Consider the following 26,077-nt stretch of genomic DNA (forward strand, 5'->3'; position numbering starts at 1 on the left):
CGTACTTATGCAGGAGGGAAGAGTTGTTTCGTATGCCTCACGACAGCTTAAACCCCATGAGTTAGATTATGCTACGCATGATTTGGAGTTAGCAGCTGTAGTACGTGCGTTGAAGACATGGAGACATTTTCTCATCGGAAACCATTGTGAGGTATACACGGATCACAAGAGTTTGAAGTATATCTTCACGCAGAAGGAGTTAAATATCAGGCAGAGGAGATGGTTAGAACTCATTAAGGATTATGATATGAGATTGCATTATCATCCCGGAAAGGCTAACATAGTAGCCGATGCGTTAAGCCGCAAGAGTCATGTCAATACACTCATGACCGAGAATTACCCAAGGAGTTGGCAGAAGACCTTCGCGAGCTATGTTTGGAAATAGTTCCGAGAGGTTATGTAGCAGCATTGGAGATTGAATCTACTTTGATGGATAAGATCAGAGAAGCTCAGAAGACAGACAAGGAGATTGCCAAGATAAAGGAAAGAATGAGTAAAGGAAAGACTAAAGGATTTCGTGAGGATGAGCACGATACCATATGGTTTGAGGACCGCGTATATGTGCCAAATGATCAGGAGATCAGGAAGTTGATTCTGCAAGAGGGCCATGATTCGCCATATTCGATTCACCCGGGAAATACCAAGATGTATCTGGATTTGAAGGATAGTTTCTGGTGGATCGGAATGAAGAAGGATATTGCGGAGTATGTAGCAGTTTGTGATGTATGTCAGAGAGTGAAGGAAGAGCATCAGAAGCCAGCAGGATTGCTACAACCATTGCCGATACCCGAATGGAAGTGGGATAAACTAGGCATGGACTTTATCACGGGATTACCCAGGACGCGTTCAGGCTATGACTCGATATGGGTTGTAGTCGATCGATTGACGAAAGTAGCTCATTTCATCCCAGTGAAGACCACTTACACCAGTGCTAAGTTGGCAAAGATATACATGACCAAGATCGTATGTCTGCATGGAGTTCCGAGGACCATTGTATCAGATAGAGGAACCCAGTTTACTTCAAAGTTTTGGAATCAGTTGCATGAAACTTTGGGAACCAGGCTAGAGTTCAGTACAACTTTTCACCCGCAGACAGATGGGCAGACTAAGAGAGTCAATCATATTCTGGAGGACATGTTGAGAGCTTGTGCACTAGATTATGGATCTAGTTGGGACGATAATTTTCCGTATGCGGAGTTCTCTTATAACAACAGTTATCAAGCCAGTTTGAAGATGGCCCCTTTCGAAGCACTGTACGGAAGGAGGTGCAGAACACCGTTGTTATGGGACGAAGTTGGAGACCGACAGTTATTTGGACCAGATTTGATTAAAGAGTCTGAAGAGAAGGTTAAGCTGATTCGTGATAGACTCAAGGTAGCCCAGTCCAGGCAGAAGAGTTATGCAGATTCTAAATGCAAGGAGACAGTTTACGAAGTTGGAGACAGAGTGTATCTTCGTGTATCCCCACTTCGAGGAGTGAAGCGCTTTGGAGTTAAGGAAAAGTTAGCGCCACGTTTTGTGGGACCATACAAAGTCTTGGAACGTATGGGAGAAGTTGCTTACAAGTTGGAATTGCCCGAAGGATTGTCAGGAGTTCACGATGTGTTTCATGTTTCTCAGTTGAAGAAGTGCCACGCAGAGATGGCTGATATTCCTCTGAGAGATACAGTGCCGCTGGAAGCGATACAGTTGGATAGTGATTTGACCTACGAAGAGAAACCAGTCAAGATACTCGAGTTTGCTAGCCGAGTTACACGCAGTAAAGTAATCAAGTTTTGCAAAGTTCAGTGAAGTCACCATACCGAGGATGAAGCCACTTGGGAACGAGAGGAAGACCTACAGAAAGATCACCCACACCTATTTTCTAGCCAACCCGAATCTCGAGGGCGAGATTCATCTTAAGGGGGTAGGTTTGTAACATCCAAATTTTCAATTTGGAATGTTATACATTAGATCATCATTGCATATCATATTTTTTGTTGCTTTTTGGTTTGATCCTAGAAATTCTAAGCAACTCAAGGACCCACGGAGAGAGTTGGGGATTTCATTATTTTCATATTCGAGTTTTTCTCGAATTTTGAAAAGAGGATCGTTTGATTTTTAATTATTTTTCTCTCGAATATTTCTTTTATGAAAATAAAAGAGAGGGATAAAATGAATTCCTCAGAATAAATAAATATCGAAGATTTAATATTAAAATCAAATAAGATTTTTATTCGGATTTTTATCGCTATTTTATTTGAATTAGGAAAAATATGCGTTTTTCAAAATTGCTTTTTAGGCCCAAATAAATGTTCACCTTGTCCGGCTTATTTTTAGGGGAAGGGTAAATTTTATTTCGGGATTTTTGGAGCCCGTTTAGTATTTCTTTTATTCGTTTTTCCAAGCGGATTTTTTTTAAAAGTTACCGACCTACCGGGCCGTGTCCGCCTGGGACACCGACCCGGCAGGCCCTTTAAGAGGCGAGGGGCCCGAGCCGCCAAACCCTAGCCCAGCCCCGCACCCCGCCGCCGCCGCCGCCAACCCCGCCGCCGCCACCGGACGCCGCCGCGCCGCCACCCCGCGCCGCCACCCGCTGCCGCACCGGAGCCGCCGCTGCCGCCGTCTCGCTGGATCCGCCGGAGGTAGCCGCCGTCGCCTCGGTTTTTGTTAGAAAACTGTCGGTTTTTTTAAGAACCGCGGTTTATTTTTTTTAGATCGGTTTATTTTTTTCGGTTTAGTTATTTAGCGAACGCCCATTCGTACGTTCGTTTTAACGAACGGTTTTCACCGTTTAGCCACAGACAGCGAACGTTCGTTTGTTAGCCTGTTCGTCAGTTTTTCTTTTTCTCGGATTTTCCGCGATTATTTTCGATCGCGATTTCTGATCCAATTTTTGTTTTAGTTTATCTTTTCGCTCGTTTATCAGAATCAGGCGATTCAAGCGCCTAGAGTTTCGTCTCGAAACCCTCTTTCTGTTTATCCAACTTAAAAAAGATTTTGCTACTGTAAAATTTGATTTTAGTCCAGATTAGTAAACGAAGCTTGTTTCTTTCGCCGTTTGAGTTTTGTTGCTTCATTTGATTTGATTCTTTTTGCAAACCGGAGTTCTTAAGTTGAACTTTCTGGTTTGATCTCTTATTTGAGTTTTACCCGTGCCCTTGTTTGATTGCTTATTGTATGCTTGTTTGTTTGCGATAGAGTACCCGGAGTGCGAAGCGTGCTACTATGAGTCTCTAGGTTGCGCGGATCATCAGCAAGGCAAGTAACACTTTGATCATACCTTTTTCATACCCAGTTTTATTGCATTAGATCAATCCTCAAACAATTGGATGGTTAGGATCTAATTAAATTGTGGGTTTTGGGAAGTAGATGAGGTAGTACCTATTCACCTGTTTATTATCAAACCTTTGGGAGTTACTTCTACGTTGCTTATATTGCTATGCTATGCTCGTAGACGTGGATTGGGTTTGAGTGTATTCATGACAGATGTGAGTATTGTTAATTAATGGTTAACTTAAGGTGGCAACTTTAATACACATCTGGGTGGATTGAGGCACCTGGGTATCCAGTGATTGCCTGTATTTTTTGGAAATCCCGGGGTACCGTGTAATGCTCCTATGGACTGCCACCCAGGCTCAAAGGGATCATGAGATTATTCATGCTAGAAACTTCCGTGTGCAGCCACAAGCCATTATGGGCTCTGGCATAGTTGATTAAGTTGTGTGACCTCTTACAGTGGTAGACTAGCAGATGTAGAGGATGTAGGTGGTACTGTCTACCCATCGTAAGGTGCTAACGCTTCTGAAAGACTGATTCTCGGTCATCCGTTTGCCAAACACCATGAAGTGCGAGAAATCCAACGGAGGCGATCGAGTCTTGTGGGGAAAAGTGTGCAAACCTCTGCAGAGTGTACAAACTAATCATGGTTAGCCGTGTCCCCGGTTATGGACATCTTGAGTATCTGGTTCTTGGATTATCATGTGGATCTCATCACTTTTAATTATAAAAAGTTGATTGGGTTATTTATTATTTTTAATTGGCATTGAGATGGGGTTTACCATTCTCAATGTTTAACAACCACCATGATAGTTAACTAAAATTTATTTCTTTGTTGTAGGGAAAAATTGGCTTTTCGCAAAACACATTAACCATATAGCCTCCACCAGCCACATATGCATATAGTGATAGCATTATTCTGTTCATTACTCTCCTGTGTTACATTGCCAGCATATTCCATGTGCTGACCCGTTTTTGGGCTGCAACGTATCATGTTGCAGACTTTTCAGACGACGAGTAAGGAGCCTTAGGTCGTGGTCTTTCACTCAGTGATGTCGTTGGAGTTGATGGACTCACTTTATCTTCCAAGCCTTCCGCTGTTACCGTATTAGATGGCCTTAAGCCATATTTATTTTAATAAGTTCTCTTTGAGACATTCGATGTAATAAGTGTGTGATTGCTACTCTGTTATAAATCCTTCAAGTACTGTGCGTGTCATCATTACCGATCCAGGGATGACACCTATGCACAGAGATCAGACTGTTTGAGGTCTGGTCGCTACAGGGTGCATCTGTACAGCAAACATGTGTTAAACAACAGTTTGATTTGGATGTTAGAAGTAAAGAAAGTTGTAAAACCAAAGCAGCATTGGTTAGGGTTCTTACAAAAAAGTGCGATCTGAAGTAAGAAATTTGTTTAGTTTGTGGGTTGGAAGTACCACATATAAGCTTAGTCCATGTGAATTGGCACACTATTTGGAACAAAATGAAACTTAGCAGTACAGTTTGGTAGTTAAACTACTCTTTAGTTTAAGTTTTAGTATATGTTCAGTTCTGTTTTCTTGTGATGTGAACCTAATGAACAGAAAAGCCTTATGGTGTATTATTTTTTACATGCATGAAGTTTGTAAATTTAGTTTTCTGTTATAAAATCGCTCGTCAGCGACTGAATCAGGGGGAAATTTATGAAAAGTGAACTAGCAGACAGACTGTAGCAGTTCTCAGCTAATTTTATAAATTTATCTCAGTGAACTTTTGTGTAAATTGGTCTTTTTATTCTCATATCTTGGAATATAAATGACGAACCTCAAATTTTTTTGCATCGTGGTTTTGTATGATGGCCATGGCTACATAACAACCATAGTATACATCAATTTTGTGTTGATGTGTGAAGGTAAAATGTATAAAAAATGTCTGTGCTTATTATACTTACTTCGTGGTTTGTTATTTAGCTCTTCTTTAGCCTGACTGCAATTCCTAAAGGTTGGTGCAGACACTCAAAAGTGTCTCCTAGAGCAGCAGAGATGTTGTCTCTGCAACGTTAACACGTCGATCGGTGTATCTGAATGTATACATTTGCAACCTTCAAATTTAGAACTAGCAAATTTTTGCTGCTACTATTACTTACAAAGAATGATGTCTCATGTGTACATTTCCAAGGTGCTTTGCATTCTGTATAGTGAATGTACTGATTCCACTAGATCCACCATGGATCTGCATACATTGGAGATACCCAATCATCAGGAATAAATATAGCCAGGAGTCTAGGACGTTTCACCTCATTTTGCATATGAGCAACTGTGGTAACATAGTTCACACTCCATTTGAGTAAGCATCATTTACTTCGCTATTTCTCGGTTAGTCGAGGCATGTTGTTCTAACAAAAGATATACGAGATTCCAACTTAGGTGCTCAGTGTAAGAGATTTATAGCCAGTCCTAGTCCAAGGAAGAAGCAAGTGCGGTGAATTGCTAGCCGTTTGCATTCATCACATGGAGAAAAAATTAGCAAGAGAGATTTTCTTACAAGGAAGGATTCACCGGGGGAGAGGTGACTGGCATGAAGACGGTGGACCAGACGGTGCTGGCCACCTCAGGCAAGCTGGCGGCTATTAGTCAGCGACCCTCCTCTGTCGTCGGTAGTAGTTGCCCTGCCAGAACCACAACCTTCTCTGCATACCCGCCGCCGGTAAGCAGCGCGTACACCTGCAAATGCAACAGCATATGCAAAAAAAGTGAGGTTCAGAGCAGCTGCGGCCATCAGCAAATTCACCATGGGGGCACGCTTGGCACCTGGTACCGACGGCCCAGCGCGGGGGGTGTTGGCCCCGAGCGCGACGATGGTGCCGGAGCACTCAAGCCTCGGGTAGGGGGAGGCGCCGACCGGCGGCGAGTACCGGCCCTGCCGCTGGACCGTGTCGCCGCGATTGACGCCGGCAGCGGCCACCCCGACAAGCAGCTTGCCCTCCCCCGGCGCCGAGAGATCCTCGACCTCGCGCACCTGCAGCGCCTCTAGCCCGTCGGGGCTCGTAGTTGCCACCACCATCATCGTTGCGTCCGCCCACCTGCGCTCGGCTCACTTGCTTCCAGCTTGTGGCTCTCGGTAGCTCCGTGTGTACATGCCACTACTTTTTTTAGGGTTACACGCCACTGCTCTACGGCTCTGCTATCGGCTCTACCTGGATATAGGGCTGGGCTTCTCCAACTAGATCCGGCCCAAGAAAGTTGGACGACAAAATATGGTTACGACAAAGCTCATGGGAGGCAATATAGCAAATTAACCATTTCATGTTCGTTTATAAATTAAAAATAGTCCCACATTGCTCTCTTACAATGTATTTTATCAATTTATATACTTTAGCTATGCCTGACAAATCAACAAGTTGGGCAATAAGCAACCACTCTTGAGATTATAAGCCAATGGAAGAAAGACACACCCAATTAAATCGGTTGTGCATTGGTTATGGGCTTAGGGTTACTTCCTGAGTTAGAACAGGAATGGAGACCGATTGGACGGAGGGATATAAACATGTAGATGACGAACAACAGTGGGATGTAGGACGCGGCAGTTCAGCCTGTGCTGGCCGTCGTCAACCACATAATACAACATAGGAGCGGCCTGCATGGCGTCCCAGCCCCGACGGCGGCTGTTGTACACCAGCCGGCGACGAGGACCTAGAACTTCAAAAGGACTCGCGTACATACTAATCAGACCACATGTGCTTGCGATCATACTTTTGTCATGGGTAGTCGAGCGTGCATGCTTGCGAAACCTGAATTTTGTTGCTTGCAAGAGCCTCTTCTGAAGGTCCGTCAGACATAATTCACCTCCCGCCTCCTCAGAACGAGAGATGAAGCCGTGGTTATATTTCTCAAAGGAGGTCATCGCAAAGACACGGTGACTTAAGTGGCAAGGCGAGCAGCTAAATGCAAATTATTCACATTTTGACGTTGCGTGTGAGATTGTGATCAGAAGGCCGGGAGAAGATAGATGCATGGATACACGAACTCTCCCAGATGCATAGGATATGTCCCACTAAGTTCTCTCCTTCAATCAATTATGTGCACAATCATTCTTAATCGGTATATCATTTTTAACATCAGCACCCGCTGTTTTTCTCCCGTTGCAACGCACATGCATTTGTGCTAGTATAAACAGAAAAATTACAAGAGAGGAAAAGGCCCCTTACCTCAGCTACTCGCTGGGCCTCTCCTTCCATCCGGCCCAGCAACCCAGCGCTGCAGCCACCTGGCCTTCCCGTGGTGAAATTCCACGTTTCAACCATGGCGACCGCACCTGGCGGTCTCTCTCTTCCTCACCTTTCTCCTTCCTCTCGTTTCCTCCTCTCCTCACAGTAAAAACATCCAGGCCGAGCGCACATGGCCACGAGGGCAGCTAGCCGAGCCGTGCCTCGCCCCTATAAGAGGCAAAGCAGCGCCTAGGGTTCTAGTCTTCCCCCTTCCCCTCTTCTCCGTCGCCGCCGCGCAAGTAAGGGTGTTGGAATAAGCCACGGCGTCTGGTGCAGTCAGGCTCGTCGGGCGCGTCAGGTGCGCGCGGGACGTGCGGGACGCACTGGTGCGGTCGGGTGCATCGGGTGCGCGCGGGACGTGCGGGACGCAGCGCCGTGACGAGTGTGCGTGCTGCTGGAACTGGGCATCGGTTCGTGGCCGTGCCGAGTCTTTAGGTGTGCGTTGTGTACGTAGTTTGAGTTAGACTCCAGTTTGTTAGTGCATGCAAGATTGGTCAAGTCGTGGAGTTGGTTAGTGGCCGTGAGAAATGGCCGTAGAGTTAGCCCATGCATTAGTTAGTTACTAGACTAGTTGTGCATGGTGGGCGTGGTGTGAGTTTAGGTTTAGTTGGTAGTGGAGATACTCTTGTAATGCCTACTTAAGTTGAGTATGTGAATGAAAGATGGTGAGGGCCGAGGGAAACATGTAGCCACGGTGTGCCACCAGGAAAGTGTCTTTGGCAAAGCCATTGTGATCCTTCTTCCTTGGTGAAGTGTGTACGTGTGTGTTCCTCTGGTATGTGTGCGTTCATGTGTTGTGTGAGACAAACCATGAAAGAGATAAGAGAGAGTTATGAGGAAGAAGAAGAAGGGCGCTGCGGTGAGGAGGCGGCGCCAATAATTGGTATCATGAGCTTGGTTGTCTTGGGCGGGGTTCGCCGTGCCGGAGGCGTGCCGGTGGTGACGGCGTTCGCCGGCGGCTGCGCGAAGCTCCGGGCCGTGTGTCGGTCTATGGACGTGCGCGGCGCTGCGGCTGTCATGGCGGACGCGGAGGTGGCGCGCGGTGAGTCCGCAGCGAGTGCGGCGGACATGGAGGCATCGGCTGCGGTGCTCGGCGAGTCCGCGGTGATGCAGTGTGATGCCGTGCGCGCGACGAGCAATGGCGAACGCGGAGGCGAGGAGGTCGTGGAGGACCTGCGTGATGGCGCAGAGGCCGCGGTGGCTCGGCGCGACGACCGTGGAGGCGCAGTGGTGCGTCGCATGGAGATGTGGCGCGTCGGCGGAGGCCGTTGTGGCGCGGTGCGACGCCATGAAGCGGCGTCCGAGAAGGCTCGCGTCTGAGCGTGAGGGCATCGACGACGTATGTCGGCGGAACGCCGGGCGTGTGTCGCCGGTGGAGAAGGAGCTCAGTGTGTATCGCCGGAGACGTGACGGAGCACGGTGCGACCGGCGTCAGTGCGCCAGGTCGGGTCCGTGGCGGTGCGACCGGCGTCGGTGCGCCACGTCGGGTCCATGGGCTGGGTCACGGTCGTGGCGACGGCATCGACATGAGCTACTTCGGCGACGGCGAGGCCGTGGCTTAGGGGGTGTGTGTTGGAATAAGCCACGGCGTCTGGTGCAGTCGGGCTCGTCGGGCGCGTCAGGTGCGCGCCGGACATGCGGGACGCACTGGTGCGATCGGGTGCGTCGAGTGCGTGCGGGACGTGCGGGACGCAGCGCCGTGACGAGTGTGCGTGCTAGTGGAACTGGGCATCGGTTCGTGGCCGTGCCGAGTCTGTAGGTGTGCGTTGTGTACGTAGTTTGAGTTAGACTTCAGTTTGTTAGTGCATGCAAGATTGGTCAAGTCGTGGAGTTGGTTAGTGGCCGTGAGAAATGGTCGTAGAGTTAGCCCATGCATTAGTTAGTTACTAGACTAGTTGTGCATGGTGGGCGTGGCGTGAGTTTAGAATTAATTGGTAGTGGAGATACTCTTGTAATGCCTACTTAAGTTGAGTACGTGAATGAAAGATGGTGAGGGCCGAGGGAAACATGTAGCCACGGTGTGCCACCAGGGAAATGTCTTTGGCAAAGCCATTGTGATCCTTCTTCCTTGGTGAAGTGTGTACGTGTTTGTTCCTCTGGTATGTGTGCGTTCATGTGTTGTGTGAGACAAACCATGAAAGAGATAAGAGAAAGTTATGAGGAAGAAGAAGAAGGGCGCTGCGGCGAGGAGGCGGCGCCAACAAAGGGCACCCAAGCGCTCTGTTGCCTCGCTCCCGATCGCCATAGATGAGGCGAGCCGGAGCTCTCTTCCGGCGTAGGAGCTCCAACGCTGGCCCCTTCTTCCTCCACGACCCCGTTTCCGCTGCGTTCCAAGGCCGGAGACGCCAAGTTCCTCGACGTCCTCTTCCTCAGCTTCATCTTCTTCACGGTTCAGAGGAACGTCAAGTTCCTCGTCGTCGTCTTCATCTTCTTCATCTATGGCAGGTGCTCGTCGCCGGTCAGCTTCATCGCGTCCCCTCGTCCCCGAGCTCGATCGACTCCTCCGAGCCCCTCTACACGAGCAGCCGTGCTTCCCCGTACCTTTTCCTGTTGATTGCATCTTCTGTCGCCGGTTGCTTGCATGCCCGATAGTTCCTCCACCGTCACTTTGATCACCGGCGAGGTTGCTATGCTTACTCTGTTTCTTATGCACACACGCAATGCCACGCCCAGATCGCGTCTGGTGTAGTCCGGCGCGCCCACCCGCGCTCGAACACGAGCACTAGGGCCTGGCCAACCCCAACTGCCAAAACAACCGAGGCGAGCATGAGCTCGTCCCCGGGCAGACCCCCCTCGCGCGCACTCCCGCTGTTGCTCCGCCGCTAGCTGCACACCCAAACTTGCTCGCATCCACACACGCAAACCCCCGTGCCACGCACACGCACCGCAGCTCGCCTGCATGCCACGCCATGGCCACCCAGTGCCTCCGCCGTACCTCGCCATGGTCCCGAGCCAAGGAAACGCTTGAGCTCGAGGTCTCTGCTTCCGCCTCACTCCGCACGCCGCGCACCACACCTCCACCTACTTCTGCACCCCCGCCGTCGGCCTGTGGTCGCGACGGTCGTCGTCTTGCTCGTCGGCGTCGTCACCCTGTTCCTCTGTGATCCATGAAGAAGGCGTGGCCTTTGCTTTCGTTCAACTTCTGCTGCCACGCCCTTGTTTGGCAACAAATAAGCAGCATCGGCGCACTGGTCAGCACTCTGCTCCGCTATCCAGGAGGTCGTGGGATCAAGTCCCAGCCGCCATCATTTTTTTCTCTGTTTTACTGTTATTTTGCACACCCACGTCCCCTTCGGGCCAGATCTGCTTCTGGGCTTGCACAACACTTTTAATCCGGACCGTGTATGTTTTTTCCCTGTCCCATGTTATTTAGCATTTATTCATTTTCTGCATATTCACATCAATGTCATCATTTTGAATTGTCAATAACCAAATAACCATGCATCCAAATAAAACCTGTCATATATGCATCTTGCTCAGATTTTCATGTTATTTCATAATGTGCAACTTTCATCCGTGTTAAAAATATTTAAAATTGTTGTTTGCATTAATTTGCATATATGGCATTGCTAAAATGGTTTATTTCATAACTATTTAACCGTAGCTCCGAATTAAATAAACTTTATATGTAAATGGTGTGGAAAAATGCATAGATTAACATGGTGCACTTTAACTTGTTGTTTAATTTTTTAACATAATGCTTTAATCAGATCAGTACCAAATTCGAAATTCACATATGGGGATTTTCCGGTTGTGCTTCTTCTCGATTGTTCTTGTTTCGTTGCGATCGTGAGGATTCGTTCGACTACGCTTGGTTCATCTACGCCCGTTCATCTTCTTCATGGACTCGTTCTTCTTCCTAGCGGGATTTCAGGCAAGATGACCGTCACCTTGGATCTCACTACTATCTTTGCTTTGCTAGTTGTCTCGATGCTATCGCTACGTCGCGCTGCATACCACTTGTTTATCAAGCCTCCCAAATTGCCATGATAGCCTCTAACCTTTTACACCATCCTAGCAAACCGTTGTTTGGCTATGTTACCGCTTTACTCAGCCACTCTTATAGCGTTGTTAGTTGCAAGTGCAGTTGTAGGTTATTCCATGTTGGGACATGGCCACCTTGGAATATCACAATATCTCTTATTCAATTAATGCATCTATATACTTGGTAAAGGGTGGAAGGCTTAGCCTTTTGCTTGGTGTTTTGTTCCACTCTTGCTGCGTTAGTTTCTGTCATACCGGTGTTATGTTCCTTGATTTTGCGTCCCTAACACGGTGAGTGTTTATGGGTCCCTCTTGACAATTCGCTTTGAATAAAACTCTTCCAGCAAAGCCCAACATTGGTTTTACCATTTGCTCAACATAATAACTAAACATGATAATAAATTTGACGGATAGGGAGTTAGCGCTACCCGAGGTTTGTTTTTCAACATAATACAGGGGGGCCAGCGCTGATGGTGTTGGTCCCAAATGGGCAGCCTGCGGGTCCACCTTGGGGAAACTCGAGGGCTGGTTTTACTCGTAGCTTGACCCATCCGATCGTGGCCTGAGACGAGATACGCGCGGCTACTATTAGGGTGTCGGCACGTCGGGACGTCTTGCTGGACTTGTTTTACCATTGTCGAAATGTCTTGTGCACTGGAATCCCTAGTTTGATCGGGTGTTCCGAGATGGAGGATTGTCTCCGCGGATCGTGAGCTTGTCATGGGCTAAGTTGGGACACCCCTGCAGAGTTTAAACTTTCGAAAGCCGTGCCCGCGGTTATGTGGCAAATGGGAATTTTTAATATCTGGTTTTAGAGAACTTGACACCAGATCCGAATTAAAATACACCAATCGCGTGCGTAACCGTGACTGTCTCTTTTCGAGCGAGTCGAGAAGAGGACACGGTGGGTTATGTTTGAACGTAAGTAGTTCAGGATCACTTCTTGATCATTGCTAGTTTGCGACCGTTTGCGTAGTTTCTCATCTTATTCTTGCACTCGTATGTTAGCCACCATACAATGCTTAGTGCTGCTGCAACCTCACCACTTATCCATTCCATACCCATTAAGCTTTTCTAGTCTTGATACCCATGGTAATGGGATTGCTGAGTTCTCGTGTCTCACATATTACTACAACAATAGTTGCAGGTACAGATAATGCGATAATCCGATGTGAGAGCGATGTTTACTTGTTTTGGAGTTCTTCTTCTACTTCTCCTTCGTTCTGGGGATAGGTTCCTGGTCGGCAGCCTGGGCTAGCAGGGTGGATGTCGTTCTTGATTTTCGTTTATCTTCATCCGTAGTGGGATGTCGTTCTTCTGTATGATGTTTGCTATGTATTGATGTATTCTTGTGGCATTTGTATGCCTTGTATGTATCCCCAGCTATTATGTAATGGTACGATGTAATGATATCCACCTTGCAAAAGCGTTTCCAATATGCGGCTCTGTCCTTGGTGGGACTTTCGAGTTCCTCTCGGATAGGATCACATATTGGGCGTGACAGCTCGACTAGTGATGAGATCATACTAGAGTCAGTCAGGGAACCCGTAGTGGAAGCGGCACCGGAACCGCGGAGGGCGGAAAGATTGCGCAAAGTGTGTGATGTATTGTTGCTAGAAAGCGACGAGTCGGCCACATATGAGGAAGCGATGGTGAGCCCAGATTCTGAGGCATGGCTAGAGGCCATGAGATCCGAGTTAAAGTCCATAGATAAGAATCAAGTCTGGGACTTGGTTGACCCGCCGCCTGGCATAAAGGCCATTGGCTGCGAATGGGTTGATCACTACTAGAAAAAGGCTTACTAGTGGCGCACCAGTTTTGCCTACTAATGGCGCACTACTGGTGCGCCACTAGCACCACGCCACTAGAATATTTTAGTAATGGCGCACCACAGGTGCGCCATTAGTATCTGGTATACTAATGGCGCACCACGGGTGCGCCATTAGTATCCCACAGGTGCGCCATTAGTAACTGGTATACTAATGGCGCACCAGATGGAAGTGCGCCATTAGTAGCATTTTTTTAATTTAAAAAAATCGTTTTTTTCTTAATCTCAGGTCACTATTTCACATATGAGATATCCAACACATATATATACAACAAGCATCCATATAACAATCATATCCAACACACAAGTTTCATCATATATACATACATAGCCAACACATAGTTCCATCATTACATATTACAAAAGTTTCACATTGTTCATCCAACATCGTTATCCATCCAACACCATATTACAAAAGTTTCACATAGTTCAGTTCTCATTGTTCTTCTCCTTCTCCTTCCTCAGCCTGATGCGCCAAGAGCGGCGAGGCGGTGGAGGCAGCTGTGGGATGTAGTCTTCTACCACAATTGGCGTGGTCATGTCGCCCAGCTGTGGGATCGCCGGCGCCACCACCGGTGCGTGGTCATTGTCAGGCACCACCACCATCGCGAGGCCACCTTCAGGCAGGACGGGCACGACCATCGCTAGGTCATCCTCAGCCACCACCATCTCTTGCCCATGGTCAGCCACCACCATCTCTTGCCCATGGTCAGCCACCACCATCTCTTGCCCATGGTCAGCCACCACCATCTCTTGCCCTGGTCAGCCACCACCAGCGCTAGGTCATCCTCAGCCTGATGCCCATCGTCATCCTGCAGCGGCCCACTCTGCTCCTCTTCTCCCCCACTCCAGTCCGGATCATCCTTCTTGCTGTCTTTGCTGCTGCCAGAATCGCTGCTGCTTTCGCTAAAGCCAGAATTGCTGTTGCTTTTGCTACAACCATAATCGCTGCTGCTTTGGCTGTAGCCAGTGTCGCTGCTGCTGCTCCCATTGCCTGTCCAAATGCAACAATGGCCGTTAACAATCGATGTGAGACAAAGCCAAATGTAGAGGAATACGAAGAGGCAGAACGCACTGGCATCTTCGTCGTCAGTGTAGCGCATGCGACACATAGTCGTGTTGAAAACCTTCACGATGAGCAGTGTGGCGTCATCGTCGTACCTGAAGAGAAGAAAGTACCCGGTCCGTAGGTCGTAGGCACTGTAGAACTTCTCCCAGCCACGGCACAGGTAAATGTGGCCCTCCTCGATCACCAACTCCACGTCCCACAGCCTACGAACCCCGCTGCCGGCCTGTCGGAGCTTCACATTATGTGGCGGATCTTCACCCAGCATGTTCATAAAAGTGTCAGGCAGCCTCTGCAATTTGGGACAAGGAGTGATGTAGCAAACAACAGAGTTATCATAATGAGATGGGTGAAGGGGAGATCTCTCGTTTTATATACCTGCCTCGTGGCTGATACTGAAGTCCCAAGTATGATACTGAAGAACTCGAAAGTATCCAACTCGTACTCCGGTGAGGCAGAGCGACAGTGGCTGCTTCCCCCCATCTCTGATAAGCAGCAGAAGAGACCAATTAGTACCAGGATTATACATCTGACCCAATTTATAAAACATGCGATGTATTCCACAATACAAAGAACAACTACCATTAATAGGTTGTTGTTTAGAAGGTTTCCCACATGTGTATTAGAGAACAAACATATGATCTAAGGTGAAACATTAGTGCCATGGTTAGTGGTAATTGGTAAATGCTATTTCTTTCTTTAGTCGATTTCATTTGCCTTGGTCTGAGAAAAAAATGCTACAATTAGGAAATGCAAACATCAGATTAGAAATTATGTAGAATAGATAATCAACTTTGCTAATTCCTAATAATAGACTTATTGATTGACATTTAGGATCAAAATGCAACCAATGAAAAAAGAAAACAGAGGATCAGAGACAAGCCATGTCTTGCATTGTTTCTATTTTTGTGTTTACGGAAGTACCTAATGGTATTTTTATGATGTTTTGCAGCTGGTGAAAACGTATGAAATTGCATTGTTTTGCAGCGGGTGAAAGAAGCACCTAATTGCATTAACACATGTCCAGTTCCAATAGAAATCTTGGGGTACATTCATGCTTGAGACCCATAACAGGAGCTTACTAGCATTAACACATGCATCAAGCACCAGCTGCATTGTTTTGCAACTGGTGAAAGAAGCACCTAAACTACAATACCTTACATGTAAGCAGTGCAAAAGGAGATGAAGAAGATATTAGTTGCTAAACCCGACAGCAATTGTTACACCGCTTTAATATCTCTCAACACTTTCTAGTAGCAACTAACAACCTGTATCATCACATAAGGTTCGCCCTATTGAAGTTTTGCACGATTTGGAATATATAACGATTGTTACACCGGTGGAAGAGTGGACATTGTACCTGTCAAGGGAGAGGATTGCTCTGCGACACCACCAGTTCTCAAACTTGGCCTTCACAACACACTACATAGACAGATGTAAACTAAAATATGAATTCCTTTGCACTGGGATCATAAAACAAAATATTTAGAACTGAATCATATAGTAATTAATCACAATCTACAGGGCTGCTGCACTCTAATCTTTGCAAAATAACAAAAAATAACATTGTTTTAACCAAAACAGAAGTGCCAAATACTAAACAATGACCATTGTTGTTATACTAGTGAACTATCTGCTAGAGATTCTACACCCATACTGAAAGCAATGTACGAGGCTACGAGCTGCCACCTTTTTGGCGCACCAGGGAGCTGGAGTGGCTGGAGGTCGAGCTGGGCTGCTAGACGTCGACGGGGTGGATCTCGACTGCGAGGGAGTCAGTCCATGGTATGGAGTCGGCGCTGGACAGGTGGGAGGGAATGGGGAATGGTGGAGAGAGGGAGGAAGGAGGAAGGAGGAGAGGTACCTGGTCGCCGGAGGGGTCGGGGTCGGGGTCGGCGAAGGGGTCGCGGTCGGGATCCGAGCTCTTCCGGGTCCTTGCTCGCCGCGGTCGAAGGAGAGCAGGGGCCGGTGGCAGAGCACGGCAGGGGCAGGCGGGATGGGCGCGTCGGGGCCGCGCTCGCCGGCGTGCAGGCGCGGCTGACAGAGGGGGCGGAGCAAGGGGGCGGCGGCGTACGGTTGGGGTCGAGGAGTGGGGGATCTGGCGAGCGAGGGAGGGAGGGAGGCGACAGTGCGAGGGGAACAAGTATAAAAATTCTAATGGCGCACCTCCCCCTGGTGCGCCATAAGTACGTCGATTCTAATGGCGCACCTCCCCCTGGTGCGCCATTAGAATTTTGTTTTACTTACTAGCCCGACTGGTCAGGTTATATCCCACCTAACCCTATCTCCATCAGAACACGCCCACTAGCCCGACTGGTCAGCATGCAGCACACACACTAGGAGGTCCTGGGTTCGATTCCCAGGCTCCCCAATTTTTTTTATGCATTTAAAATGCTGTTTGATATTTATTTGTGTTTAAATATGTTCAAACTTGTTTAAATCATAACAGTAATTTTTTTTATAAAAACAGTAATAATTTTTATAAAAAATGCATTTAAAATGTTGTTTGATATTTATTTGTGTTTAAATATGTTGAAACTTGTTTAAATCATAACAGTAATATTTTTTTATAAAAACAGTAATAATTTTTATAAAAACAGGGTGCGGGGGGTGCTCGACGGCAGTGGAGTGTGGGAGGGTGCGGTGGGTCGTCGGGGGTTGCGGGGGGTGCTCTGTCCTTGTCGTTACCGGTGTAGGATTCCATCGTTACCCCGGAGTTCTGATAACCATCGCTCTTCATGTCCTTGTCCTCGGTGTAGAATGTGTAGCTGTTGAATGCGAGGCGGAGGTTGCGGCGCGCGCGGGCGAGGGCGAGGTTGGTGTCGGCCCTGCGGCGCTGCTCCGGCGAGAGTGGGGTGGGGTCGGAGGGGAGGATGGGGAGAGGGAGGCGGCGGGGGCGCGGATTGGGAGCGGACGGAGAGGAACTGGCGCGGGGGAGAGGGACGAAGGGGAACTGGCGAGGGAGAGGGAGGAATTAGCTATAGCATTCATTTGTGACGGTGGAGCAGGCCGGAGAGGGTGCAGGGGGTCGTCGGCGGCGGTGGAGCGGGCCGGGGAGGGTGCGGTGGGTCATCGGCGGCGGTGGAGCAGGGGAGCTAGGGTGCGGTGGGTCGGCGGCGGCGGTGGAGCGGGGGAGGGTGCGGTGGGTCGTCGGCGGCAGCGGTGGAGCAGGGAAGGGTGTGGTGGGTCGTCGGCGGCGGTGGAGCGGGGAAGGGTGCGGGGGGTCGGCGGCGGCGCCCGGTGGAGCGGGGTAGAGGGTGCGGGGGTGCTCGGCGGCGAGGGGGGCCGGATCTGGCGAAGTGGGATAGCGATCGAGATGGAGGGGGATCGCTAGTAATGGTGCACTGTTCCCTGGTGTGCCATTAGTAGTTTTGCAAAAAAAATAAAAAATAAAAAAATATAGTAGTGGCGCACTATGTGGCTAGTGCGCCATTACTAGTTAGAACTAGTAATGGCGCACTGTGTCCTGGTGCGCCATTAGTATGTTTGGAAAAATAAAATAAAAAAAAATTGTTACTAATGGCGCACCGTTTGTCTGGTGCGCCATTAGTGTTTTTCACACTAATGGCGCACCAGCACATGGTGCGCCATTGCTATATAGCAATGGCGCACCACATGTCTGGTGCGTCATTAGTGGCCATTCCATCTATAGCCCTTTTCCTAGTAGTGGATAACCCACAAGTATAGGGGATCGCAACAGTTTTCGAGGGTAGAGTATTCAACCTAAATTTATTGATTCGACACAAGGGGTGCCAAAGAATATTCTCAAGTATTAGCAGCTGAGTTGTCAATTCAACCACACCTGAAAGACTTAATATATGCAGCTAAGTATTTAGTAGCAAAGTAGTATGGAAGTAACGGTAACTGTGGCAAAGGTAACAGTAGCAGTTTTGTAGTAATTGTAACAGTGGCAACGGTAAAGTAACTAAGCAAAGATCAATATCTGAAAAGCTCGTAGGCATTGGATCAGTGATGGATTATTATGACGGATGCGATTCCTCATGCAACAGTTATAACCTAGGGTGACACAGAACTAGCTCCAGTTCATCAATGTAATGTAGGCATGTATTCCGAATATAGTCATACGTGCTTATGGAAAAGAACTTGCATGACATCTTTTGTCCTACCCTCCCATGGCAGCGGGGTCCTATTGGAAACTAAGGGATATTAAGGCCTCCTTTTAATAGAGTACCGGACCAAAGCATTAACACTTAGTGAATACATGAACTCCTCAAACTACGGTCATCACCGACAGTGGTCTCGATTATTGTCACTTCGGGGTTGTCGGATCATAACACATAGTAGGTGACTATTGACTTGCAAGATAGGATCAAGAACTCACATATATTCATGAGAACATAATAGGTTCATATCTGAATTCATGGCACTCGAGCCCTAGTGAGAAGCATTAAGCATAGCAAAGTCATAGGAACATCAATGTCAGAACATAATGGATACTAGGGATCAAACCCTAACAAAACTAACTCGATTACATGATAAATCTCACCCAACCCATCACCGTCCAGCAAGCCTAAGATGGAGTTACTCACGCACGGCAGTGAGCATCATAAAATTGGTGATGGAGGAAGGTTGATGATGACGACGGCAATGGATTCCCCTCTCCGGAGCCCCGAACGGACAACAGATCAACCCTCCCGAGAGAGTTTAGGGCTTGGCGGCGGCTCCGTATCGTAAAACATGATGAATCCTTCTCCCTGATTTTTTCTCCCCGAACGTGAATATATAGAGTTGGAGTTAAGGTTGGCGGAGCCTCAGGGGGCCCACGAGACAGGGGGCGCGCCCAGGGGGGTAGGCGCGGCCCCACCCTCGTGGATAGGATGTGGGCCCCCTGGTCTTGATTCTTTCGCCAGTATTTTTTATTAATTTTCAAAATTATTCTCCGTGAAGTTTCAGTTCATTCCGAGAACTTTTATTTCTGCACAAAAATAACACCATGGCAATTCTGCTGAAAACAGCGTCAGTCCGGGTTAGTTCCATTCAAATCATGCAAGTTAGAGTCCAAAACAAGGGCAAAAGTATTTGGAAAAGTAGATACGATGGAGACGTATCAACTCCCCCAAGCTTAAACCTTTGCTTGTCCTCAAGCAATTCAGTTGACAAACTGAAAGAGATAAAGAAATTTTTTAGAAATTCTGTTTGCTCTTGTTGTTGCAAATATGTAAAGCCAGCATTCAAGTTGTCAGCAAAGATTATGAACTAACCATATTCACAATAACACTAGTACAATGCCCGTGCGTTGCCACGGGCTTTTGAAATATTTTGCTGGAGTTATATAAACACATGTTAAGTTTCACATGTAGAGACAACAAGATAGCACAACCATAATAGGTTAATAATTAAAGTCCACTTTACTCACAATGTAAATAGATCAAAGAGAAGCAAATTGATGATGCAACTAAGAATCTATTACAAATTAAGGTCTACTTCATGCCTTTAAGAAATTCTCACATAATATCAGAAATATTGTCTTAGCTTTATTTGCTTGATATTTTAGCAAGTATAATAAAAACTTCTTTCTCAACCTAGATCCATCCTCCACAAGCAATATATGTAGTTAACACGAATACTTCATGTTGAAGGTCTTAAAATATGTAACGGAGAATATTAACCACGGCCATTTAAAAATTTTGTTGGTATTATATATAAACATAATGGGTGTTAAAATTTGAATGTATATAAAAGATAACAAAGGGAAAATGATTGAAATCCATTTCACTGGCAATGTTAATGTTTTGCGAACTTGTTTTTTTAACAGACGTGATTGATTCAATGATGGTAATATCTTTAGGGGTACAGTCAATCAATGATGGTAATATCTTTAGGGGTGTAGACATAATCTGTCGTTATGTTACCATAATGGGCAAAAGAAAAGAATGGTAATCACAATAAAAATAAATATCCCGTGGGTAACATTTATATTTGCCTTTTTTGGTTTCTTATGGGAACCACTTGCACGCTTTTTTGGGGAACGGTATTTTGGGGCTCGGCCTCCATGGATTCCATTTTTTTGGAAAATTCAAAATTCATATTTTTCGGTTTCAAAAAAATTTGAAAAAAATTGTACAAGTATATAAGGATGTGATGTGTATGTGTGTAAAATTTCAGGATGAAATACCTTGAGATAAGATCTGTACGAAAAGAACAAATTCATGGGCTTTTGGGATGAATAGTATCATGTCTTAAAAGGCAATAGATTTTTCTTTTTTGCACAACCCTCATTTCAATGTATTTCGTCTAGAAAATTTACACACATGTGTGTTATGCCTCCATGTATGTCTGTATTTTTTTACAAAATTTTCTGAAATGTAAAAATATGATATTTTTTCTGAACTTTTCAAAAATTGGCCTCCATGGAGGCCAAGGTCCAAAAGCAATTTTCAGATTTTTCGGCTCTATAAAACTCGTTGAATTTTCGCCCCCTCCTAACGATGTCACCTTGGGACCCTTGTCGATGGATTCTTTTTAAACGCCGACATAATCCATCCGTATCTCATTCTGAAAAATAAACATATATAAAAGTACACCTTTTGTATTGTATTATCATGTGCAGCACACATACAAAGAAGAACAATTATTCGTATGCATCTCATCTGGTGGTTGAGTAAAACTACATCAGTGCTAGTGCCAGTCGACATTTTGAAAGCATCATCCGAATCCATCAGTTGAAACACTTGTCCACAATAGTGAAGCATATAAATATATAAACATATAAATGACATTTTATCTATTATAAACATGTAAACAAAAGTGAGACCAACCAAAATTTTCCCCATCTACACAAACTAAAAAAAACTTATCACTCCCCACTTTCTCCACTCAGAGGTCAGAGCCGCTCGTCTCACCTTCTCCCCTCACAACTACTCCCATCCATGGCGCCTCCCTTCCCCTAGATGGTGTCGGCTGGCCCCTCCTAGGTGAGGAAAATAGAACAGTGTAGGCATAAACTTCTGCATACTATCGAAAGGTGTTGAATCGCTCATAAAATATTCCTTCATATGTACTTTTTTATATGCGAGAAAAAAACTAATGCTTGCAAAAACATAGTAATGATCAATTAGTATGTAGATCAGAAAACCAATCTTGAACTCCTTACGCATGTGTCAGTCAAAAATTATAACCACGATAATTATCCAATTCAATGGCCAAGAAACATGGTTGCCACACATCTGAGCTCTAACCCCACCCATAACAAGAACTGACTCAAATGCTTGAGCAGATAAACCAGAGTTAGATTCAGGTTAATACATTCAATGCTACAATAATCCCTTTAATTTCCAAACAGCAGACCAAGAATAACCTAAGTTTTAAGGTTCCAAACTGGTATTTATAGTAGCAAGTATGTAGCAGCATATCGAATATGTGGCACGTAACCTACCACTTACCAATGGATAACTGATTTTGCCGAACTCATCGGTGCATCAAAACTCTCTCGAGCATTCCGTCGATGAATCGCTCGAGCAGTTTATGCATTTATAATCAGTTTATGCATTTGTAAACTTACCTTTGGTTTATTTTTAGCAGTTCTAGATCATCACTAACTGCTTGCAATGATGAATCACTGCAACGAGGTCGGTGTCTGCAAGCGACCTTCCCATTTTTGCTTGTGGCCGGCTAGGCCACCTTCCTACCCAGTGGCATGTTTTATGGTAAAAGGAGGAGCCTTTTGCCGTTCGCTGGTGAGCGGCATCCGTGTACTATGGTGGCGGTGTGGGGTGGTCTAGGTGTGTATATAACAAGTCACAGTCGGGGGAACTATGATAGTGTAAATTACCTTGAGAGAAGAAAATGCTTTCTCTTGACTCGCCCGCTCTTTCCACCATCTTCCTCTTAGCAGATTGCCTCTGCAAATTGTCAGTAGTGGAAAATATTGATTCAAGGGCATAAGCTATGACTATTGCTACATATGGAAAATAGGAGGCAAAAAAGTTACAAGATATGTCAAGGTAGAAACATAGGACATAGTTAGTATTTTCAGATCCGTGCATGTAATCCTCGAGAAGTTGAGGGAGGTATTCCATTATCTCCCTAAATATAATTTCTTTGATGTCTTCTTTGGTAAACTTTCTTTGTTCAAACTCAAAATCATTTTTCAAATTCATGAGCATGATGCTTCTCTCTCCACTTCCACGAGATCCTTAAAAAGAGACAAACCATGAATGATTTTGTAAAGTAAAAACAAATGACAACGTATCACTCACGCACCTGCTTAACCCCAAGCCTCGAGGGCCACCGCTCATGTGTGTGTGCCGCTACCCTGCTCCAAAGACTACTCTTTGCCGCTGCACCGAGGTCACACACACAGCCATGCCACAGTACAACGCTGTGCTGAGGCTACACACATGACCATGCCACAGTACAACACTACCGTCTTGCTCTTTATGTTTTTTCCCCATGCAGTCTCAGCCTCCACCCCGCATCCCCATCTACATAGCCACGAGGGGACCATACCAGTTCACGCCGACACCCACCCAAAGGCATCATGTACACCCGGATACGCTCTGATTGCCTGCCAAATAGGTTAATTTGGATCATAATGTAACTGTAGAAATTTGATATTTCCAAACATATTGTTCCTAATTATGCGGGTTGGGAAATGAAATAGGAATAGTTAAATAGTAGTAAGATCCCGGTTTTATACTGGACTTGCCCTTCATCCCGGGCTCTACCAGGACGGTGTCACGATCATGTGTTGCATAGAAAATAAAAATATGAATAGAAATGTTCGTCCAAGGCATGAAAATGTCAATGTTTACCTACCCTTCCCTCCCTCGCACGCACATATCTGATTCATGGTACACATATATGTATCCGATAGGAAAGAGCAAAAAAACAATTCCCCTCACTTTCTATCTCCTATACCTAAAACTTCTTTTAGGACATTAAATTTACAAATTACATGATCTAATAAACCAAAATGAAATAGAGGGCATATCCAATTGGAACCTCGAGTTTCCCTTTAACAAAAGTTGGGCCGTGAGCTAAAGAGATAACATTCAAAATGTTCTGAAATACCAAGGGAAACCCATCTGAAACCGAATAAACAAAATCTAGCTAAAATATAAATATTTGATTAGTTGCAAATGTTCGAGATCGATTCTCAAAACTCATGACCATAAGTTGCAGCAGAAAGGATGGTAGAACACCATCTTACTTGAGGGTGCCGGGTCATTGGCGTCCTCGGTCTTCTCGACCATGGGTGATGACGAACGCGGGCGTGGCAGGGGGTCCTACCTGCAACAACCCTCAGCGCGCCGGAAATAGGGAGATTGTGCCACAATTTAATAGGTATAGAACAATAGATCCATTTTTACCTAGAACTATACCACAATCTGCATATACATTGTTTATTTCGATCGTGGTTATTGAACTGATTACAAACATGACTATAGAAAAGGAAGGGAAGGATGGAAGAATACCACACGGAAAGGGAACCAATGTGAATTACCCCCCGTACCCCAAACTCCAATTTTTCTACTGCAGATATAAGGATGGAAAACAGAAGTTCAGTTAGTGCCTTACTTCAAGAATATCAAGACCCTGCATTGGAGATCTATGTATCCCAGTTTTGGTTGCAGTCATCATGACAATCAGAGAGACCACTCTGCCCCTCAACTAATTAATAGTACTGTTCTGTTTGACTCATCAATTTGAGCAAACATAAACACTTTTAGTCAAGGTACAGGCTACAATAATCAGTACATCTAGGTAGTAGTCATATGAATATAAGCTCAAATGGAAACTTACGTGCTTCATCCTCTTCTTTTCAATCATCATCGTTATCAAACTCGATATTCTGCAGAGTGAGAACAAGTGAGTCAAACCTGACAATATTATACCATCAAAATTATGCATATGCACCCATGTCATAAGAATATGGGTTGTATGTCATAAATATATATTATCAAAAAATTCTTTCAAATGTGCATCCAATGGCATATAACTCATATTTTGTTGGTATAACCAATTGTCAAAGTTAGATATAAAAATATGAAGTGTCCATTTATTAGTAGATGGATGGAGTATTTACTTCAAAACTAATATGTAGTAGTTCTGCAGGAAAATTTGCAGGAATCAGTATGGGGAATGATGCAAGAGCTTCATGTTTACCTTTTATTTAACGCTTAATATCAGAAACCCTTTTATTTAACGTATCTGGCTCAGTCATGTAGTTGCATACTTGAATAAGTCAGGTACATACCACATGTATACGGACAATGTGTGTCAGCGTCACAAGTGGCCTCTGAAACGCTGCTAGTGAGAACATGAAACACCGATGGCGAGAGAACATCTGTTGTCTATGCTGACCTTCCTTTCGTGGGTGGACATGTGGTGGTAGTTCCATCAACATAATAAACCTGCACAAACAGTGAAAACACAGATCGACTTCCTTGAGAACACAAAGAAGCACAATCACCTCACTTGAAAATACGATTAATTCGACTGAAACCATGGGCATCTACACACAATCAGAGCCTGCACCAAAGGCGACCAAGCACCACAGGGAGGGTGCACCCCATCTACTGTATTACACGACGAGGGGGTCAAGATTTGGCAGGGATGTAGGACACCGCCACCTCTCGCCACTCTAGCACACCGCCGGATCCCGTTCCTCGTTGTCATCGGGCCCCATTCCCAGTCGCCCCACACTCGGTTCCGATGACGGCATCCCAGGTAGACAGATAGAGGAGCGTGTCACCGTAGCCACAACCCCACCATCTTGATGGGATGTTCTCCCTGCAATCGAGGCGGGGCGAGCTCGGACTTGTCGGCGATAATGGCAAAGCGGCCGGTGCCTAGATCGTCTTCTCAGGGAGAAGCTAGCCACCGCATTAATTTGACGAGGTTGAGCGCTGAGTCAAACTCCTCGGCGTCATCGATAGAGAGATGGACGAAGGGTTTAGGTTTAGGCGGACCTGATCCGCGATGGCCTTCCTAAGATCGGCGGCACCCTCCCTGGGATCGGCGGAGGTGGATGCGTGCGTGGGGTCCCGCGGTGGCCTCCCACAGATCGGCAGCGGCGGAGGTCCGTGGGGTTCCGCGGCGGCCTCCCACAGATCGGCAACGGCGGAGGTCCGTGGGGTTCCGCGGCAGCGTTTAGTCGAGGAGATCCGGCAGCGTCTTCTCGGAGAGGACGGCGGCGACGTGTCCTTGAGGGGATCAAGAGGAGCGGCATTTGTGCGGGCCTCCGGGGTGGTTTTCTGGGTGTACCTGCGGGGTGGAGAAGGGGACGAAAAAACCAGCGAAAAAAAACCAGACGAAAATGGTCGGACGAAAATAAATCCGGAACGGAGACTACCAACTGAGACATTAGTAGTAGAGATTTAGGTCTCATGTTTACTCATATCAATGGCATAATCAACTAGCGAGCAATCGTAGCAAATCTTGGATGACAACACTTTCTCAAAACAATCATAATATGATATAACAATATGGTATCTCGCTAGCCCTTTCTGAGACCGCAAAACATAAATGCAGAGCACCTCTGAAGATCAAGGACTGACTAAACATTGTAATTCATGGTAAAAGAGATCCAATCATAGTCATACTCAATATAAATTAATAGTAATGGATGCAAATGATAGTGGTGCTCTCCAACTGGTGCTTTTTAATAAGAGGATGATAACTCAACATAAAAGTAAATAGATAGGCCCTTCGCAAAGGGAAGCAGGGAT

General features: G+C 46.2%; 2 protein-coding genes and 1 long non-coding RNA gene across 9 annotated transcripts; 1 reads left to right on the plus strand and 2 right to left on the minus strand.

Annotated features, from left to right (window-relative positions):
- Nucleotides 1-5,641: 5,641 nt before the first annotated feature.
- Nucleotides 5,642-6,372, minus strand: LOC123163894 (quinone oxidoreductase PIG3-like). Of its 2 annotated transcripts, XM_044581304.1 has the most exons (2): nt 6,050-6,372; nt 5,642-5,962 (listed from the first exon to the last, which is right to left on the minus strand). In XM_044581304.1, the coding sequence occupies exons 1-2, from the start codon at nt 6,303-6,305 to the stop codon at nt 5,850-5,852; spliced, it is 369 nt and encodes a 122-aa protein (XP_044437239.1). In that variant the 5' UTR covers nt 6,306-6,372; the 3' UTR covers nt 5,642-5,849. The 2 variants fall into 2 exon arrangements, with proteins under 2 accessions (XP_044437239.1, XP_044437238.1); XM_044581303.1 differs by having other exon boundaries at nt 5,642-6,372.
- A 1,759-nt stretch (nt 6,373-8,131) lies between these two features.
- LOC123169437 (uncharacterized) lies at nt 8,132-9,514 on the plus strand. Its single transcript, XM_044587311.1, has one exon. It carries the CDS (start codon nt 8,284-8,286, stop codon nt 8,824-8,826), a length of 543 nt encoding a protein of 180 aa, XP_044443246.1. The 5' UTR covers nt 8,132-8,283; the 3' UTR covers nt 8,827-9,514.
- An 11,513-nt stretch (nt 9,515-21,027) lies between these two features.
- On the minus strand, nt 21,028-25,601 carry LOC123165535 (uncharacterized). Of its 6 annotated transcripts, XR_006483028.1 has the most exons (5): nt 25,319-25,601; nt 23,557-24,760; nt 22,608-22,911; nt 22,177-22,246; nt 21,028-21,315 (listed from the first exon to the last, which is right to left on the minus strand). It is a non-coding gene; the product is annotated as an uncharacterized lncRNA (long non-coding RNA). The 6 variants fall into 6 exon arrangements; XR_006483029.1 differs by having other exon boundaries at nt 21,028-22,911; nt 23,557-24,198; nt 24,513-24,760; XR_006483027.1 differs by having other exon boundaries at nt 21,028-22,911; nt 23,557-24,035; nt 24,150-24,760.
- Nucleotides 25,602-26,077: the final 476 nt, after the last annotated feature.

Source organism: Triticum aestivum, chromosome 7D (genome assembly GCF_018294505.1).
Source record: "Triticum aestivum cultivar Chinese Spring chromosome 7D, IWGSC CS RefSeq v2.1, whole genome shotgun sequence".
Taxonomy (NCBI): domain Eukaryota; kingdom Viridiplantae; phylum Streptophyta; class Magnoliopsida; order Poales; family Poaceae; genus Triticum; species Triticum aestivum.